Below are 20,420 nucleotides of genomic sequence, written 5' to 3'. Positions count from 1 at the left end.
TCAGCACACTCATAGAGCTAAAAATCAGCACACTCGTCATTTGTTGACTTTTCTTTAACAAGCTGCAGTGTACTCTTCCTGACTAAAATTGAGTGCACTAGCCACTAGCTAGGTGTTTATAAGATTTGGCGTGATGCCATCAAAAGCAACACTTGGCTCTTCATCTTTGATACTCCCCCTCATTCATTAAACTCATTAATCAAACACATTACCTCCATCTACTTATCAAAAAAAAAAAACATTACCTCCATCTACCATCTTCTAATTTGTGGAGCAAGCTAAGTGTCAATCAAATTTAGCTCACGGCCTTTTTTATGGATTGAATCCACTCTAAATCTTTCATCTCATTAGCTTTTCTTCTTCTAAAGCTCAGTCAAGACCCGTTGGTCTAAATAGTCTTCTATTGTGCATTGCTAGCTATAAAGAGAAGTCCATCCTCCTATAAAAAAACTACTTCAAAGTAGCTAGCCATAGCACGTCTCTAAAAAAATGATAATTGATGAAAACCAATCTATATATCTTCAAATGACTAGTGCCGCACATCATTGTTTCTCTGTTCTCTTGAACCTCAGCTCTTATACTATTGTTAGATTATGGGATGCCTAAACTTTAAGAAATGTTTGGTAAAAACAAAACCACACTAGTGAACTAGATATCATATATTTTACCTAAAACCTTAAGACATTTAATGTATTAGTTATTTAATTTCGCTTTATACTACTTAACACTTTCTTTTTTAATTAATGTGATATTTCTCACCCACATTATATATCACAACAAAATTAAGAATTGTGATTCATTAAAGCTACATTCATAAGCTTTATTGAGCGTGGAATCAATTTCGATCTCTCACATGAGAAACTAAGCATGTACTAGATTTCTAAAGTTAGATCCAATAAAAATAAATAAAAGAACTCCAAAGTAGTATCAGTTGGTTTTTTAAAACTGCATGGTTTTTTTTTGAAAAGAAAACTGCATGGTTAAAGAATCTTAAATGATCAAATTTTGTAAGAAACGTCACAGTCCTCTTGGAAAAGGAAGGCCTGCCGTCCAAAGAAGATAAATAAATAAATAAAATATATGTGTCAAAGAATAATAAAAGTGTGTTTGGATGCCGAAACACATTATTTCAAAAGCGTGTTGATAGTACATAGTTTCTAAGAGTGAAATCAAACACTCACTAAATCATCAAAACTTATACGTGTAAATCATTGAAAAATTCTCTCATGTTTTCAGATGATGAAGTTTTTGTGTCTATCTTCATTTTATATGTACTAAATATTTAAATGACATTATGTGAATGTTTATTAGGAAAGAGATAGATATAAAAACTTCTAACATGTATGAGAAAAGTGAAAAAAATTCACATGAGAGAGACTCTCACATATTATGGATAATTAATAGGGATGGCAATGGGTAGGGTTTAGGTAGGGTACTATAGTACCCATCCTCATACCCGTGTTTTAAAAAATTACCCATATTACCCGTTCCCATACCCGCATGGGTAGCAACTTGAATGCCCGTCCCCAGAGGGTACCTATATGCCCGTACCCGTGCCCATTACCCGCAATTTAGCTAACAAAAATATATTTTAATTTTCACTATTTTTGTTAATAGAAAACAAAAAATACAACTAACTTTTTAAATAAAAAACACTAATATAAATACAAAAGATTATCTACGTAACAAATAAAATCATTCAACTAAGAATATATTTTTTTAGAACGAATAAGCAAGAAAGATATAACTTAATTTTTATTTTGGATTTATAATATAGTCCTAAAGTTGTAGGTTATTAACTTACTAATTTTAAAAATAAGTGGGAGTAAATTAGCAATGATTATGAATACTTTAAATAGTCACATATTTTTTAAAATAATTAAGTTTGAAAGCTATAGCTTAACTTAATTTGTTCATATAATACTAAATAATAATAATAATAATAATAATAATAATATGTGTGTGCGGGTATGGGGCGGGTTGGGTACTATAGTACTCATACCCGCACTCATACCCATTACTTTTTACGGGTAATTATCCATACCCAACCTCATAGCCATCTAGCGGGTTTTTACCCTACCCATAACATGTATTTTTTACGGGTATTCTATGGGTCCAAGACCCATTGCCATCCCTAATAATTAACAAAAATCATTAATTAACACTATCAAAAATCATATTTCTTGACAAAAATAACAGATGATGGAGTAAATTTGTAGCAAAAGCATAAAATGGTTTAATGAAAATTAATTGCACCCAACCATCGGATATCACGGTAATGAAGCTAAAAAAAAGTCAAAAGTATAAAGACATAATCTTATCTTCAGCATAATCTTCCCCTCATTATTTATGTCATAAATTATTAATACACATATGACCTATATAGACCTGGATGCAAATGCAATAAATAACTTTGGAGTAACATCTATGCATACCTTAATTAATTATGATGAGTTGGGTTAAGTAAGACAGATGTGCATGTCATCTCATGAATCTGATTTATTAGAGAAACATCAACATCGGAGGTTTGGTTCATAGCAATATATTCATAGTCATCCCAAAACAATAAACATAGTGTGTGTTTAGATCGACGTTGCACAAAATTAATTCTATTAAAGTTTCGTATGTTAAATGTGGTTCCCACTAGGGTGGGCACTTTATAAAACTGGTCCATGGTGGACCAATGCCTTAGAACCCTTGGATATAGGAATCTAAGAATATTTTTAAAATGGGTGGTTAGGATTGAGTTAATTTAAAAAGGGTAAAAGTGTCATATCCTCTCTCTCCCTACCTGAATTCTTTTCCAAACTTTCCTCTGTCAAAAAACTCACTCTGGCCGGCCTCCGCCTCCTCCGCCATCATCCGCCACAAGCCAAGGTCGGGATGCACAGAGAAAATGGGGAAAGGGGAACCGCTTAATCAGGTATAAAAAAAATTGGAAATTTTTAGTATTGTGCTAATGGGTTTTGCTCCTTGATTTGCTTATCTTCATCTTGAACCCCTTTCTTCTCATGCAGCACCCTTTTCTTCTTTTTCCTTTCCCTTGGATTCATGATGATGAGGACGATGCGTTAAGGAAGAAGACCCATCAACCATTTTCACAAATTAACAGAGGTTCCCAATAGTCAGATCGGAGTGAATCTGACCACCGCCCTCTCCTAACTCGCGCCTCCGACCACCACGCAGACCACAGCACCAGCGTTCTCTGCGAGCTTCGGGTCTTGATCGGAGTGGCTCATGCACCATGTGAATATGATCAGAAGCTGCTTCTGGTTGAAGAGGATTGTTCGGTAGACAGAGGAGAGACCGAAATTTGGGAGAGAAAATCCAGATCTGAAGTCAGTTTGTAGATCTGAACGAAAATCCATCATCTCTTCATAAAAAATCAGAAACCCATCCCCTCTTCATCCAGCTTGTAGCTCCTGTGACCGAGTGGTAGCTCGGAGCTCCAGTGATCGACGCTGCCGTGCTTCACAGAGGGGGTGAACAAGTTGAGCGGCGGGAGGAGGAGGGGGATATGGTATGGATGAGAAAGTGGAAGAGAAGAACAGGAAGGGGGAAAAGTCCAGAATAACCCCTGGTCCACCGGTGGACCAATTTGAAACTTGCCCCACCCTAGTGGGAACCATTAAATGTGAGTAAAAAAATGTGATTTATGTTTGAATATTTTTATTAAAAAATAGAGTAGATTTTGTATTATAATTTTATAAAATTTAGTTGTAAAATCTGTTAATAATATGTTAAGGCAATTGTCAAGTAGAATTGATTCTGTTTTACAGGTGGGTCCAAACATTATTTCAACTTATTAGAATTGATTTTGACCGACTAAAATTAATTTTACATAATTGATTGTAGCAGGGCCGGCCCTGGGCCTGTGCAAGCAGGCCCACAGCCCAGGGCCTCCAAAAAAAAGGGCCCTCAAAAAAAAAATTGAATACTTTTTACAGTATTTTTACTTAAAAAAGCGCTGTAAATAGTCAATCTTTTATAGCGCTTCGTACAGCTGTATACTATTTAACAGCGGCGAGAGGTCCGAAGCGCTGTAAAAGGCCTTTTTTTTTTGGCTTAGTGTACCTATTAAACTTTCTTTAAAAAAAAAATTTAGGGGTCCATTTTTATTATTAATCCAGGGCCTCCAAAATGTCGGGACCGGCCCTGGATTGTAGTATCCAAACATGCTCATAGTAAAATGAAAAGGAAAAAGGTCAGAAACAGAGGCATGCATTAAAGCCAAAAGCGACTTGCAACTTTAGAGCATCTCCAATGGAGTCCTTATTTTGAGATCTTAAAATAAGATCCGGATCTTATTAGATCCCACCATTGGAGCTATCATACATGGCATGAGATCTTAGCAAAAGCTAAGATCCGTGCCTTAGCTCAGGTACTCTCAAATGTGAGATCTTAAATAAAATAATATTTTTTTCTCTCTCCTCCAATACCATAACCAAAGTGAAAAATAAAGAGGGAAATAAATCATATAAATATATTGGGTATTGTGGGCCCGGTCAAAAATAAAATAAGATCTCAACCACTAGAGTGAAATGTGCATAGAGACCTTATGAGTGTCTTAAATTCTATGTGGCAATCTGGGCCCACAAAAAAATGAGTAAAGTCCCAAAATAAGTTCCTACCATTGGAGATGCTCTTAGAGAACAAGTTCTAACTAATGCTAGCTACAAAAACAAAAACGCGTTTATACAGCTTGATTTCATTTCCATTTTGCTTTATATATGCATTCTAAAGCATAAAAGGAAGAGAAGAAAAGAAAGATGTTAGTGTTAAAAAAGAAAAGAGGATCACAAAAACGCGGAATCTGAAATCTATTTGTGGATCTAGCATGTGTTGTGGTTGGGGCTGGGTCCATTAATTACAGTCAAGCTTATCTCCAAATCAAAATCAAAATTAATTAATGGGTCAGTTTGACTCTTTATTTAAAGAAATTAACTTTTGGGTTTATTGTGTGGCCCTTCATCCATATTTTTGGCAATCTTAATTTTTGATAGAACATGTTTAACTTCCACATTAATTAATAATTGCATACCAGTAGCTGTGTGTGTTAAATTAACATACATTTCAACAATTATGATAAAGAAACTTATTCATATACAGTACAATTTTATAAGTTACTACAATTATATACTACTCCTTAATTTGTAGATACATCGACAAACAAGTTTAGATAAAAGTAGGCCTCCTTGTTATAAAATGCATAATAAACTTTTTAGTACATTGACATCAAAATGCCTGAATAATAGTGTGAACAAATTTTTTATGCATGGGTGACAGCTAAATTCATGAATATAAGCTAGCACTTAAATTTAGAATATATATACAATCAAGCAGGGATGTATCATATAAAAAAATACTTTTATATGAGAATACAAGAATAAATTACGGCCGTCAGATCTAATCGTAAATGGTAAAGATTAAAATATGAAGTTACATGACATTTTTAAGTGATTATGTGACTACTAAATTATTTTAATCTTAACCATTAACCCACTCTTTGACAAGCACTTGAGCCTAGTATTCATGGTTAATGATATTTTGGGTATAGAATTTCTTATGGGTGAGAGATGACGATATTAAATATTGGCATTGTCAAAAAATTTAGTTAGTTATTTTAAATTTTAATATTGTGTCTCTGTTTCAAAATAATTACTCATAAAGGTAGGAAATACACATGCATATTAAGGTTTTTAATGTAATTAATACGATTAAATTTTTAAAACATATTATTTATTTTTCTATTTTACCCTTTGAGATAAATTTTAATCTCTCACCTTTTATTATTTTCATAAGGGTATTATATGAAAATACATCAACTAATGCTTTCTTATAATTCTTAGTAAACAATTATTACAAAACAAATTTTTTCTTTAAGTAAACAGTTATTTTGAAACGGATTGAGTAGTTACAACTACTATCTTTAAAAAATTATTAACTATTTTAATTAGATTCAATTTTAAAATTTATTTATCTCAATAATCAGTATAAAAATAAAAAAGACACCCGCAACTCTAGGTAAACACACACCCACACAAAATTTAGATTTGGAACGGTCATTTTTCTTCTTTTTCTTTTAACATTATGGTTTCTACTTTATTATTGTTTTTCTTGGATAATTTTTTTTAAAGTAAATTCGGCTTCGGTCACCGCCACAACCAAAGCATACCTCAAGAGTCAAGAACCATAAACGCTTATAGAGATTTTACAAATTACCCACTAATATATGGAGAGAAGTTTCTTTCAAAAAACTAGTTAGTTTATCATGAATAGTTAAGTAATAGTTAAAGTAATTTTATAATTTATGTATTACTCCATGATGAGTTTTAACTCTAAGTCTATATTTCTTTATCATGCTTTAACATTTATTCACCTATCTATGTGTGTAAGGACAAAACTACATATGTTACAAATGCAATAGAATCTGAAAAGAAAACAAAAGCTTAACCATCTGAATCAATTAGCATCGTACAATTTCAAACACCTTACGTGAAAGAGATGAATTCCAATGAGTTGTATATTCTTAGCAAAACATGAAATAGAAATATCACCAAATTAAATCACATTTGTCATCGATGCTCAATTTGGTGCGTAGCAACACGCTTCTAATCTCAAGTTACTTCACGCCTGCGACTAAATATTGTTTCTTGTACTTATGCAACGTGACAAATTATTATTATTGCACAGAATGCATTTTTTACTTTGATTGATCATCATATTAAATTTTACAAAAACTAAACAATAATAATTGGAATATAAGAAAATTAATGAAGATTATAATATACATGTAAAATTTGATGTCATAAGTAAAATATTGTTAAGTTTCATATTAATGTATAATTTTATACATATGATCTTATTAACAAGATGCAAGTAAGATCTTATTTTATTAGGTTGTCAATAAAATTTTAAAAAATACTATTAAAATTAAAATGGGGAAAATAGAAAAACTTGAGATTTCAGAACACGGTTTCTCTTCCTTATTTTCTATATAGCCAGTGTCATTCTTGACATCTACTATGTGTTTGACAAATTTACAGAGAGACTTGGAGGAAGGGGAAGGAGTTGTGGAGGTTGAGGAATGGAGGGAAGAGGGAGAGGGAGGTCTGGGCTTGTTGGAGGTTGGATGGTGGTTGAATGGGAGGAGGAAGAGAAAGAGAAAGAAGGGGAAATAGGAGGAGATGGACCAAAAGTGATTATGAAAATTTAAGAGGGACTAAAAGTTTTTTTTTGTGTGCGGTCAAACTCTGGTTGGTTTTAGAAAGGAACATATGGGCTTTTCCTCAAAGCCTGAACTTGTTTGGTGGGTTTGGCTCATATCCAGCAAGTCAGGGAATAAAGTTGGGCCTTGGCATCATTTCATTTGGGCCCAATCCATGCCATGTACAATTTTGACCCAAAAATATATATATATCCATCTACCGACAATGAATTATGAAAGTATATTTATTTTTTACATGAAGAAGTTTTTCCTGTTGGTAATATTGAGTCATCAATTTGTTGTTAGTGGATATAGAGTAGTGATTAAAGTTAAGAAAATATAAGAAATATATTAGAATTCTCCTAGAATTCTGTTAAAAAAACAAAGAATTCTCCTAGAATTCAAAGAAATAAATACCAGATGTAAAGGACAAAATACAAACTTTACTTTAATTTCAAGTGAAATTACCATAAAAAAGAAATGAAAATTAAAAATAATATTGATTAATTAAACATTAAATACGCATTAAAAAATGAAAGAACAGGTCACATGTTATCTAGTACTATATATATGTCCTTTCCAAATTTTTAAATGTATAAAGCAACGTGAAGACAATATAATCATGTTTTTTAAATAGGATAAATAATCATAAATAGAAGAACATGAGACATTAAATATAGTCATGGGTACATTGCAATATATTTATACAGTAAAATGGCAAAATTCCGCAAATGATAAGAGTAGGACGACAGATATTGTGCTTATCCAATTTGGTATCGTACAATTGTCAATTAATTATATGAAAGAAAGTTACATACGTAAAGTATTTCAATATAACACGTGGATAAAAATTAAAGATTATTTCTTCTTACATAGTTACATCTATAGATTCAAGTATTTTCAGATGTGTGTAATTGTATCTTAAATATAGGTCAGATGAAAAGTTAAAATATATTTATTCAGTTATTTTAAATGTTTATTTTATTTTATTTGAGGCTCTTGTATTAGGTGTTTGATGGAGTTGAAAATGTTACTAATAATGATTATTTGGAATAAAAATAGAAAAATAAAATAAAAAATAGTGTTTTAATTGTTTAAAATTGTTCATGTGACATGACCTCTAATCTATATAAGTTGATAACTAATTACCTGAAGATATGATGTGACTCAAGTAAAAGAAATGTAACGACGCGATATTTCATGCTTCAATTTTTATACTCTCTTTATTTCTTAATATGTGTCAATTTAAGGTTGTGACACATATATTAAGGAATATCATTTAATGTTTTAGTTTTATTAAAATTATCATTTAACTTTCTAATATACTCCCTTCGTTCCTATATATAAGTCACAAATAACTAATTCTCTTAGATTAAGAAAAGTAGTTAATAGTAATAAATTTGTAAAAAAAATGATTTACTTTCCTAGATTACTCTTATTTACTTTCCTATGATTTTCTCTCTCCAAGTTAATACTTCTAAAGTTTATCATATCTTTCATATTAAATATGATGGTGAATTTGGAAAAAAATATTTAATGCTTCCTAGATATTAGAAATTGACTTATATTTTGTAACAAAATTTTTTCAAAAAATGTGACTTATAATAGGAAACGGAGGGAGTACTTCTTATCTCTTTTATTAATTATATTTTTTAATTCTCCTGTCATCAATAATTTAAGGGTACAATTGATGAAGTATAATTCATGTTTTTTAAAAACTGTAAAAGTGACGAGTAAATATGAAAAACAAATTGATTAAAATGGTGGCAGTTTTATATAGAAACATAAGAACATGAAAAGTATATTATAATAGATAGATATTCCCTTTGAAGGATAATTTGTCACAAAGCTAATCTGTCAGGATAATTTGGAGTCTGCACCCATCTCTTTTGGTTTTTGTTCATGGATGGGTAGCCTTTTGTTTTTTTTTGGGCTTAGTCCCTCATTCAAAAATAAAATAAAATAATGAATATATAAATAAATCATTTTACTAGTGGGTCACAAATTAATAAATAAAGATATCCATAAAAATTATTTGTAATGTAATAATACCTTACACTTTTAATGATTATACTATTTTATTTTGTAATCATTATACTTGTATAAATTTAATAGTATGACATTATATATTAATATAATTTAAAATTTTAGTTTTAGTTAATCTTTTAATTCTTAATAAATGCAAGAAAATCCTTGATCTTTATCTTATTCTTAAAATTTAGCATTAATGTTCTTTTAAGCAATAGATAGGATCCTAATCATATCCACATGGATAAATTCACACTAACCCATCAAATTAAGATAAAAAAACGACTCATTTCAGCTGGAAAAATGTATATTGAGTCAACCCATACCTCAAATAGAGAGTGATAAAGAATATGACGAATGAAATGATAAAAAAATTAATAGAGATATGAAGATTGAAAGTGGATAAACATGAAATAACAAAAAAGAAAATGGGTTTGAAACTCACTCACATTATTCCCATCACAATCACATGTGATTGTTTGGTCACTTGTTAAGTTGTTTTGCCTTGTCAGAGCCGAATTCTGCAAAAGTTATATGTCTTGTTACGTATCTTCATTTGATTCTTAGTCTTACCTATGATTCTGAATCATTCACATTTTAAGGTTTTTTCATATTAACACTAGTCTTTCAAGCTGACACAGGGACAGGGAAGGAACCTTCTGCACAATCTTCCATTCATTCTAGTCTTGTTTTCTCTCATCAGTTGATTATACACTGATCATATACTCCTCCTTCAACTGTAAGAATATCTTCTATGTAACTCTTTTCTCTTCTAGACGTAGTTTCACTCTGCTATCATGGTTGTTTTCCCCATCCCCTGTACTCAGTGTAGTTTTTTATCATAATCAATAGTAGGAAGAGCTTGGATTTTTATTTGTATATTGAAACTGGGGGTTGGTTTTTTTTGTGTTTTTGTATTTGGGTTGATGAAGGATTTAGCATAATATGTAGCACAATTGAGTGTTGTATTTGTATTGGAACAGGTAACAGGAGTATGCTTGGGAACGGGGTTGTTGGGATTCTAGCAGAGTCTGTGAACAAATGGGAAAGAAGGGCACCGTTGACCCCATCACACTGTGCTCGATTACTTCACGGTGGCACAACCGTGTCTAGAATTATTGTGCAGCCTTCTACTAAGAGAATTTTCCATGATGCTCTGTATGAGGAAGTTGGCTGTGAAATATCCCAAGACTTGTCACAATGTGGTCTCATCCTAGGGATCAAGCAACCAAAGGTTCTTTTTTCCCTTTTTCTTGGGTTAATTTAGTTATGTGTGGACTGTGAAAGTTTCTTGTTGCCTGTGTTTTTAGCTGATCAGATAGATTTTTGATATATATGTGTCGCATTTTGATATATGGTTTTTGATCGAACTCAATGACGTAATGTGATTCATATGTTTGACCTCACTTAGTGGGAATAGCTTACGACATACCTATAAGCTGTTTTGAACTTTTTTTGTAAGCTGCTCAGAATAGCTTATGATTAAGTACTTATACTTACTTGTAAGCTATTTTAAGCATATTTCAGGAAGCTTCTCAAATTGGCTCAGGGCTTAATTTAGTTGTTTGCCCAGACATACTCATGATCCTTCTTCTTGTGGCTTTCGTGCAGCTAGAGATGATATTACCAGATAGAGCTTATGGCTTCTTCTCCCATACCCATAAAGCACAGAGCGAAAACATGCCTTTACTAGATAAGGTACTTTATCTAATTCTTCATGTTTGAAGCGTGAGTTAAAATTTGTGGTGTTTTCTTGCCATTTCTAACTTGTTGTTATGTCACCCACCTTTTTGTAGATTCTAGCTGAGAGGGCATCGTTATTTGACTATGAGTTGATTGTTGGGGACAATGGGAAAAGGTTACTTGCATTTGGAAAATTCGCTGGTAGAGCTGGAATGATTGATTTTTTACGTGGATTAGGACAGCGTATGTTTCTCATGACACAATTTTTGTCATATTTCCTAGTTGAGTGACTCTGAGTGTTCTTCAAACTTTACATCTTATTTGTCTATGTTCCAGGGCTTTTAAGTCTTGGATATTCAACACCTTTCTTATCACTGGGATCATCTTACATGTACCCTTCCTTGGCTGCTGCTAAGGCTGCTGTCATTTCTGTTGGTGAAGAAATTGCAACCCAGGGATTGCCAGTGGGGATTTGTCCCTTGGTTTTTGTATTTACTGGTTCTGGAAATGGTATGGTAATAGAGTCTTTGAATGCGCTTTTGTTAGTAAATGATACTGTACCTTTGCTTATTGCATGTCCTTTCTTCAGCAGACATAAGGACAAGTGACTTTAAATTGATCCTTGTGGTCATGAAGTAATGGTTTCTGATATCCCAGTTACTTCTCTTCCTTATTAATGTTGAAAAGTGACTCTTATGCGAAAGATTGATCTCTTCCTTTCTTGTAGTTTGTTCTGGTGCACAGGAGGTATTCAAGCTTCTTCCTCATACCTTTGTGGATCCATCTAGACTGTGTGAGCTAGAAAAAATGGTAAGCTATGATTGGACTATTGGGATCACTATTGTCTCAGTACTTAGCCTTATTATGGTAATTTGTGGATCCACTTACTAATAACATGTTTGGATTAGCTTTTCTTTCCTCATATTCAATTTAGACAGCCAAAAGCTACTCACAGAAGCTTCCCCCTATAATTGATTTTGACTTTAGAATCAATTGTATAAGGATTTCCATAGATGCACTACGTCTTATTATGTTTCGGTTTTAGATTTTAAGGCTTATGGTTTAGGAAAATATAAATAATAGAGGTGCATAATAAAAGCCTATTATTGTTATAAATAAATGAAATTATTATAAACTCGAGTTTACATCTGATTAAAGTAATCAACTGATAAAACCTTGAAAATGTTTTGTTGTTGTTGCTATGGAGATGCCTAGCATGTCTCTTGTACTTTTTCTCATATGTCTTTTGTTTAACAGGACACAAATCATCCAAGGCATGCATCAAAAAGAGTTTTCCAGGTTTATGGTTGTGTTGTGACTGCCCAAGACATGGTTGAACCCAAAGATCCTTCGAAAGTGTTTGACAAAGTGAGTTAGTTGATCTTGATCTCTTCTATGTCAAGCAGGGGGTGTGATTTAAATCTAGTATACTAACCTGATCTGCTCATTTCAGACAGACTACTATGCACATCCTGAACACTACAATCCCATTTTCCATGAAAAAATAGCACCATATGCATCTGTTATAGGTAAGTCCTTTCATGCTTGTTACTGATATTGAGGCAAATTATATGCTATTACTTGTCACGCTGAATTATTATGGACAGCCAATAATTTTTGTTGTTGTTTTGAACTTAATTTATTATAACATACTAAAATTGCTTCAATTGAGTTCTTCTTGCTCACTTGTCAAAAGAAATATTGAAGAAAATCTAAGTCTGCAATGTTTTATTTTATTGCTGAAGATACATGTTATTCAGTCTAAAGGATTTTAACAAGTCTGGAGTTACCTCACCAATCACCACAAATTAATGTTTTTGTTTTTTTATACATTAGCCTGAAATGCTTCATGATAAAAATTATTTTTTCTCAAGTCTTTTGTGCTTTTCCATGGAAGATATATCTAATTCATATGTTGCTAGATCAAGAAGAACTAGAACAACTACTTCACCACACCATGTCCTAGTAGTTCTGTTTTTGATACATTTGGCCTAAGAAGTTTCTTGATAAACTATTTTTCTTAATAAGCAATATTACTCACATTTACATGTTTTAGTCAATTGCATGTATTGGGAGAAAAGGTTTCCTCCATTGTTGAGCTATAAGCAGACTCAAGATTTAATGAGAAAGGGGTGCCCGCTTGTTGGAATAGCAGACATAACATGTGATATAGGGGGTTCTATTGAGTTTGTTAACCGCACTACATCAATCGATTCACCCTTCTTCAGGTATACAATGTCACTATTTTGGGCATGTCGTGTACTTTAGTTTCATCTACACTATTTCTACGATAGAATTTATCTTAGAGACTGATAGTTTTGCTTTAGAGTCACTGAATGTTGCATTGAATGTCCAGCATAAAATCTTGGATTTTTATACACCATGACGCCTTAAAAATTTCTTACCATGCAAACCAAGTCCTACCCATCTAAAAGATAGAAGAGGAGGCCTAAGAAGTATGGTAGACCATAATACTTGATTTTCTGTTTATAGCAGCTATCACATTTGTAGGTGATACTTGGGCATAAATATTATTTCGGCTTACATTACAATGTCTATTCAATTGTGAATATTTACGTTATGATATTTTTATCTCTTGTATGTTGTCATATTGTTGTTAGATATGATCCCATAACCGATTCCTACCATGATGACATGGAGGGGAATGGTGTGATATGTTTAGCTGTTGACACCCTTCCAACAGAATTTGCAAAAGAGGTAGGTGCTTTCTCATTTGCTATTTCCTTTACATCCATTGGATTAGAGAATGCTACAGGTTTGGAAAATGATTGAATATGCAATTTCATTATGTTTAGGCTTCCCAATATTTTGGAAACGTACTGTCCCAGTTTGTCATAAGTTTGGCTTCTGCTACAGACATTACAAAGTTGCCTGCTCACTTAAGGAGAGCTTGCATAACCCATGGAGGTGTACTAACCTCCTTATATGATTATATCCCTCGCATGCGGAACTCTGAATCAGTGTATGTGTCTGTTTTATATTGCTTTACTTGTTATCTGTAGCCTTACCTTTGAATTTGTGAAAGGTCCTTTTCATTCATTTTGTTGGGTACTCTTTTACGGTTCCTGTTATTCCCACTCTTAATAATAGGAACATATTTTCTTTTGGCTTGCAGGGAAGTATCAGACAACTCAGAAAATTCTTTAACTAACAAGAGTAAATACAATATATCGGTGAGTTCCTTAGTTTCAATATTATTATCCAATTTGTTGTACTGTACATGCCAAATTAACTTGTTTAGTAGATAAGCATGGTAGTCATACTAGTTGCTACTTAATCTTCTGATCTAGAATGCTGGCTATAACTGACAGGTATCTCTGAGTGGTCATTTGTTTGATAAGTTTCTGATAAATGAGGCGTTAGATATTATTGAAGCTGCTGGAGGCTCCTTCCACTTAGTCAACTGCCGTGTGGGTCAGAGTGTTGATGCTATATCATACTCCGAACTTGAAGTAAGTAGCCATCTATTTATTTATGATTCTTGTATCAAGTATAAACCTCGTGAACCTCTTATAATTAATGATGTATCAACATGCTGTGTTTTCAATAGGTCGGTGCAGATGATAGAGCTGTTCTGGATCATATCATTGATTCTTTAACTAATCTTGCTAATCCAACTGAAAATTATAATTCTTCAAATCAAGATTTAAATAAAATTTCACTTAAGCTTGGTAAAGTCCAAGAGAACGGTATAGAGAAGGAAACTGATTCAAAAAAGAAGGCTGCAGTTTTAATTCTTGGTGCGGGTCGGGTCTGTCAGCCAGCTGCTGAGATGTTATCATCATTTGGAAGGCTTTCATCCAGCCAATGGTATAATACATTGTTGGAACATGATGTTGAAGACCAAATTGAGGTTGAAGTCATTGTGGGATCTCTGTACCTGAAGGATGCAGAGCAGGTACTTTGACTAAAATATTTGCTTTTACATCAGTTCTTCCCTGGAAGCAGAACTGGTTTTTTCATAGGGATCCTATATTTGATATTAGAATAATCGTGCAGATTGTTGATGGAATTCCAAATGTTACTGGAGTTCAGCTTGATGTGATGGACCATGCCAATCTTTTTAAGTATATTTCACAGGTATAATTGTCTTTTAGATAATAATTTCTGCCATTATCTTGATTGATTCATGAGAAAGCATCTTGCAATAACATACAAATAATTGAGATAGGATTTGGCTGGATACAACATCTTGAAATAACTAAATAGTATTAACCTATATTATAGTTACAATTTTAATTTTCCCATCATGTGTTAATGCTGACTATAATTTCCATCTCGAGACATGTTTCAACATATTAATATCTATTTTGTATTCTTGAGGTCTTGATAGCAGCCTTAACATTTTTTTTTTCTTTGTCTGCAGGTTGACGTTGTTATAAGTTTGCTGCCTGCAAGTTGTCACATTGTTGTCGCAAATGCCTGCATTGAGGTGCTTCACAGTATTTTTATGTTATTATTCAATATTGAACTGAAATTATATCTATTCAGAAAGAGGAAAAAGCAATAAAATCAATGACATCAGATTTTGGAAGAAGCATATCCTGAATAGATTATTTTTAAGGCTGCAACAATTGTATAATTCATAAATTCGCTCTTATGATTCGTGATAAGGTTTGAAATAAGTTAAAGATTGGTCTTCCTCAGGGGAAAGGAGATCATAGAAGTGATCTAGGAAAATTTCCCCACTCTGACCCAATGCTTTCTTTAGTTCTATGGCCAGAATCTTAGAAATAACACATGTCCCGACTCCTGAATTGTATTAATTTTTTTTTGGCTAAAAATCCTATTGGTTGTATATGTATATGACTATTCTTTTTTCTTGCTTAATAAATACATGTTTCTTGATGCAGCTGAAGAAACATCTTGTCACTGCTAGCTATGTTGATAGCTCTATGTCAATGTTAGATGATAAGGCTAAATATGCCGGTGTAACAATTCTTGGTGAGATGGGCTTGGACCCAGGAATAGGTATGGGCTTTTCTAATTATCGAGATCTGCTTCCAGGGCTTTTGCAACATAAATTAGTCTTATAAGAGTTCAGCTGGGTTGATGTAAATAATATAAAGTCAGATATTATATTTATAACTATTGTTATCACTTCTCAGAGAGATTTTCTTTGAATTTATGATCTTGGCAATGCACCAGCTTAACTATTGTCTTATGTTTATTTTCTGATGGTATGGCTGACCAGCCTCCAATACTTCATCAGAGAAATTTGAAAGATATCCTTAGAAAATATATATTTAATGGATTGCATGTTATATACATGACATGTCGTCAAACTTACACAAATTCCTTAAAAAATACTCACTTACTTACTTTATCCCATCGCACTGATTAAAACAAGCTCATAAACTTCTAGAAGCTGGTCATATTTCCTAGAAGCTTATTCTTGTTTGATGATTCAGATCACATGATGGCAATGAAGATGATCAACCATGCACGTATGCAGAAGGGAAAAATAAAGTCTTTCACTTCTTACTGTGGTGGACTTCCATCTCCTGAAGCTGCTGATAATCCACTAGGATATAAATTCAGGTACTTCTTGGAATGTCTTGTACCAACGTAATGAAAACTCTATGTTTTGATAGTTTAAAAGATGGCATTTGGAATATTATGAGGGTTGTAAGTTTTCCTTCACAAGAGTATCACTTATTGATTTGATGTGATGACATAGTGGTCAATAAGTTCATATCATAGTTGATTTTATGCAACATGAACATTCTGAATGAAAACGTATTCTTGTCTCAAATATCTTAATATCTATGTTGACTTAAGTAATGAGCAACTATATACAAATATCTATTATCTTCATTCAGTGAAAGCTTTGTAATTGAGTTTGGTTTTGAGGTTTGCAATATGTTACCTTAAAATCCCTCCCAAGAGATCGCATGGTGTTTTTTAACTTAAATGCCTATGAACTATGTGATAAACAATAACTGATTTTAGTATATATATGATCTAGAGGACATATGGATATTCTAGTGACCAAAACCCAAGTGCTTTTAAATTTCTCTTGACTTGTAGTTTTCATCCTTAGGTAGTAAAAAATTTGATGGTTGTTGGTAACTTGGTATAAGAATTAAGAACTCATTGGTTACCCATTATTTCAGTTGGAATCCTATTGGTGCCATCCGAGCTGGACGCAATCCTGCCACCTACAAATACCATGGCGAAACTGTACATGTTGCTGGTATGATTTTAATAAATTGGGAATATAATTCTATGAAAGCAACAAGTTAAGATATATTCTCTGTACTTTTATTTGTTTTTAGGATCCAAGTCTTAAGTAATAACATGCTTCTGTAACATGTATGCATGACTCCCTTTTAATAACTAGCATGGAATTTTCTGTATTTAATTTCAAGAGAAGTCTTGCTTAATTTTGGTTACTTTACTTTTTCTGCATCACATGAGTCGTTCCGACTTCCGTCCCAGCTGACTCAGTCTCTTTGTTACATTTGCTTGAAATGTTAATAACTCACTACATGATACTTTCTTTTGGGACAGGGGAAAATCTTTATGATTCAGCTACAAGACTAAGGATACCTGACTTTCCTGCTTTTGCTTTGGAATGTCTCCCAAATCGTGACTCTTTGGTTTATGGAGATTTATATGGAATAGGATCTGAAGCATCAACAATTTTTCGTGGAACACTCCGTTATGAAGGCATGGTGCTATATGACACTATTATTTTCAGACAAACATTTGACACTCACACTGATTTATAAATAATACAGTTCTCTAAACTTGTTTAAACTACAATAGTCAATATTTGGTGAAGTTGTACCATTTCTGAAACATCTTCAATTTAACTATACCTGATAAGTTTGAGTATACAGTGTTTATCTCTCAGGAACTTATTTGTGGTAACTCTGATGTTCAGGTTTTGGTGAGATCATGGGGTCACTTTCTAGGATTGGTTTATTTAACAATGAAGCTCATCCGATTCTAAAGAATGAGCCGAGACCAACTTTTAGAAAGTTCATGTTTGAACTTCTGAAAGTTGCCAGTGACCATCCTGATGGACCATTGATGGAAGAGGAGGACATCACGGAAAGGATATTAAAACTAGGGCATTGCAGAGATCAAATTTCAGCAATTAAGACAGCAAATACAATCATGTAGGCAATTTTCCCCTCGAGCCCTCAGTTATTTTTCATTTGGAAAATTATTGTTTTAACTTGTTTGAATTTCTCTCATGTAGATTCTTGGGACTTCTGGAGCAAACAGAAATTCCTGCTTCCTGCCAAAGCGCTTTTGATGCTGTCTGTCTCCGCATGGAGAAGAGGTTATCCTACTCTAACACAGAAAAGGTATATTACTACTCAATTATATCAAATCGCAAGTGATATTTAGGAACGAAATGTTGTTAAACAAAAATATTAGCAAGTTTGGATCAGCTTATCTTTTCTCAGAATCAATTCTGACAATCAGAAGCTACAAACAGAAGCTTCTCTTGAGAACTAATTTTAGTTTTAGAATCTATTTTAGAAGTTCCAAATATACACGGTGACTGCTTACTAAAACTTCTCCCGACACGAACAATAAACAGTTAATTTTTGTTTCTATGTTCCACATTAAATACTGCTAAAGTAACTTCTTTGCAAGGAATGTGCAGAGATTACGTATCAAAGGATACATTTCATGTCTAGTTCATTAATTTCTATCTGATTTTAAGCAGGATATGGTGCTTTTATACCATGAAGTAGAGATAGAATACCCTGACAGCCAAATTACAGAGAAACACAGAGCTACTTTGCTTGAATTTGGGAAGACTCACGATGGAAAAACCACCAGTGCCATGGCCCTTACTGTTGGTATTCCAGCTGCTATTGGAGCTCTGGTACTTTCTATCAACATCTGTCACTAGAAACTGTATTTCAATTAAATGCTTTAAGTGAATTAACTTTATCCGTTTTTGCAGCTCTTGTTGACAAACAAAATTCAGACAAGAGGTGTCTTAAGGCCTATTGTACCTGAAGTATACACTCCAGGTGAATGCATTATGTACTTTTTGATGTTTGTTTGTTATGAATTTGTTGAAAATATTTGGCTCCTCTGAATGGAGTGTCTCACTTTAGATCAATCAACGGCTGCGATGACTTACTTTACCAAACTAATGAGCATACTTGGCAATCACATGGTCATAAAATCGCAAGTGATCATATATCCACATGATAGTTTCATTGTCTTGATTTTCTTTTTATTAGAAATTGAGATTGTGCATCTTTTTCGGATCATGATTCTTTAGTTTCTTATGGCCTAAAATGATTCAGATTCCTGTGTTTTCTGCTTATTATTCTCTTTTATTTGCAGCGCTAGATATTATACAAGCTTATGGCATCAAGTTGATTGAGAAGAATGAGCAAATTGTCTCTGAAGCTGGCGTTTGATGTATTTAGGTGTACATAATACCCCATCCAGCATTTGATGTAAATAATAATTGCTGTATTAATAGAAACGCAACTGCAATTGTGCACAAGTGTCAGAAATGACATCATCATGGCTGAAAAAGCACCCTTGGAAACTCTTGAACTGAACAAGCCTGATCCCCATTTCAATAACAAGCTTTTTACTGTGCATAATGATGCACAATGGTCATGAAGAATAATTCTAAATGCTGGTTTGAAGAAAAGTTTAAATAACCGCCATTGAATGCGATACTGCTGTTCTTAGATTTTACATCAACTTCTGGATTAGATAACTTCTATATATTAGAGAAACTATTAACTTATGTTACTTACAAATGACTCATGCCTATGTTGACACCGGTGCAAACGAATATCAACACACACTTTAGTATAAAAAAATGAACAATTTTTTTTCTTAATTGACATTATCAACTCGGAGTCGAAGCACAACTATCATGACATACATTTTACCTGCTGTTTTTAAGCTTAAATTCCACTAAGTCCAAAAGTTAAGTGGACCAAAACACATATTAAACGACATTAAAGTGTACCTATAAGAGATCATACAATTTGATGAGCACGATTAATCATAAGATTGAACAACCATATAATTTATGTTCCACTTCTACATTCATGGAAGGCATTAAATAAATCTCTAACTAATTATTGATATCCAATGCACCATCTTTCAGCTTTTCGCGAGCAAAATGTCATAAGTTTAAAAATAGGATTTCTCAGTTTAAGATGTAAACCGGTAATATACCAAGACTATGTCTTTTACTTTTATTATGATGGACTTGGAGTCAAAGTACTACTTTATCCATCATGTCATACATTTTACTTTACAATTTTTCGGCTTGAATTCGCACTAAGTCCAACAATTAGGGTTTGTTTGTTTTACAGTTGAATAAAATTAAGTTGGATGAATTAATATTTAATAAAATGAAGTTTACGATAATAAGTTTGTGTTCAAGAATGTGTTCGAAAATGGTATATGAAAATTAAGTTTGATGAATTAATATTTGATAAAATAAAGTTTACGATAATAAGTTTGTGCTTAAGAA

The 20,420-nt window shown here is 32.8% G+C and overlaps 1 protein-coding gene across 1 annotated transcript; it reads left to right on the top strand.

Annotated features, from left to right (window-relative positions):
• Positions 1 to 9,639: 9,639 nt before the first annotated feature.
• Positions 9,640 to 19,556, top strand: LOC130709866 (alpha-aminoadipic semialdehyde synthase). The gene is made up of 26 exons (XM_057558997.1): positions 9,640 to 9,776; positions 9,877 to 9,974; positions 10,219 to 10,469; positions 10,847 to 10,933; positions 11,032 to 11,161; positions 11,255 to 11,428; positions 11,646 to 11,728; positions 12,176 to 12,286; positions 12,372 to 12,447; positions 12,975 to 13,146; positions 13,540 to 13,636; positions 13,735 to 13,901; positions 14,055 to 14,112; positions 14,251 to 14,391; positions 14,490 to 14,837; positions 14,939 to 15,019; positions 15,306 to 15,371; positions 15,793 to 15,910; positions 16,351 to 16,480; positions 17,056 to 17,135; positions 17,453 to 17,611; positions 17,829 to 18,066; positions 18,150 to 18,258; positions 18,627 to 18,788; positions 18,870 to 18,939; positions 19,262 to 19,556. Exons 3-26 carry the CDS (start codon positions 10,230 to 10,232, stop codon positions 19,336 to 19,338), a joined length of 3,174 nt encoding a protein of 1,057 aa, XP_057414980.1. The 5' UTR covers positions 9,640 to 9,776; positions 9,877 to 9,974; positions 10,219 to 10,229; the 3' UTR covers positions 19,339 to 19,556.
• The last annotated feature ends 864 nt before the right edge of the window (positions 19,557 to 20,420 follow it).

The sequence above is a fragment of the Lotus japonicus genome, chromosome 4 (assembly GCF_012489685.1).
Source record: "Lotus japonicus ecotype B-129 chromosome 4, LjGifu_v1.2".
Lineage (NCBI taxonomy): Eukaryota > Viridiplantae > Streptophyta > Magnoliopsida > Fabales > Fabaceae > Lotus > Lotus japonicus.
Note: the sequence above shows the minus strand (reverse complement) of the source record. Positions and strands in the feature narration are given on the sequence as shown.

What these genes read in the sequence shown, in the direction of transcription:
- LOC130709866 (XM_057558997.1), top strand. Translation starts at nt 10,230, where the DNA reads ATGCTTGGGAACGGGGTTGTTGGGATTCTAGCAGAGTCTGTGAACAAA. An exon ending in TGTGTGAGCTAGAAAAAATG is followed by an intron (nt 11,729 to 12,175) that starts GTAAGCTATGAT and finishes TTTGTTTAACAG; the next exon opens with GACACAAATCATCCAAGGCA. An exon ending in TATCATACTCCGAACTTGAA is followed by an intron (nt 14,392 to 14,489) that starts GTAAGTAGCCAT and finishes TGTTTTCAATAG; the next exon opens with GTCGGTGCAGATGATAGAGC.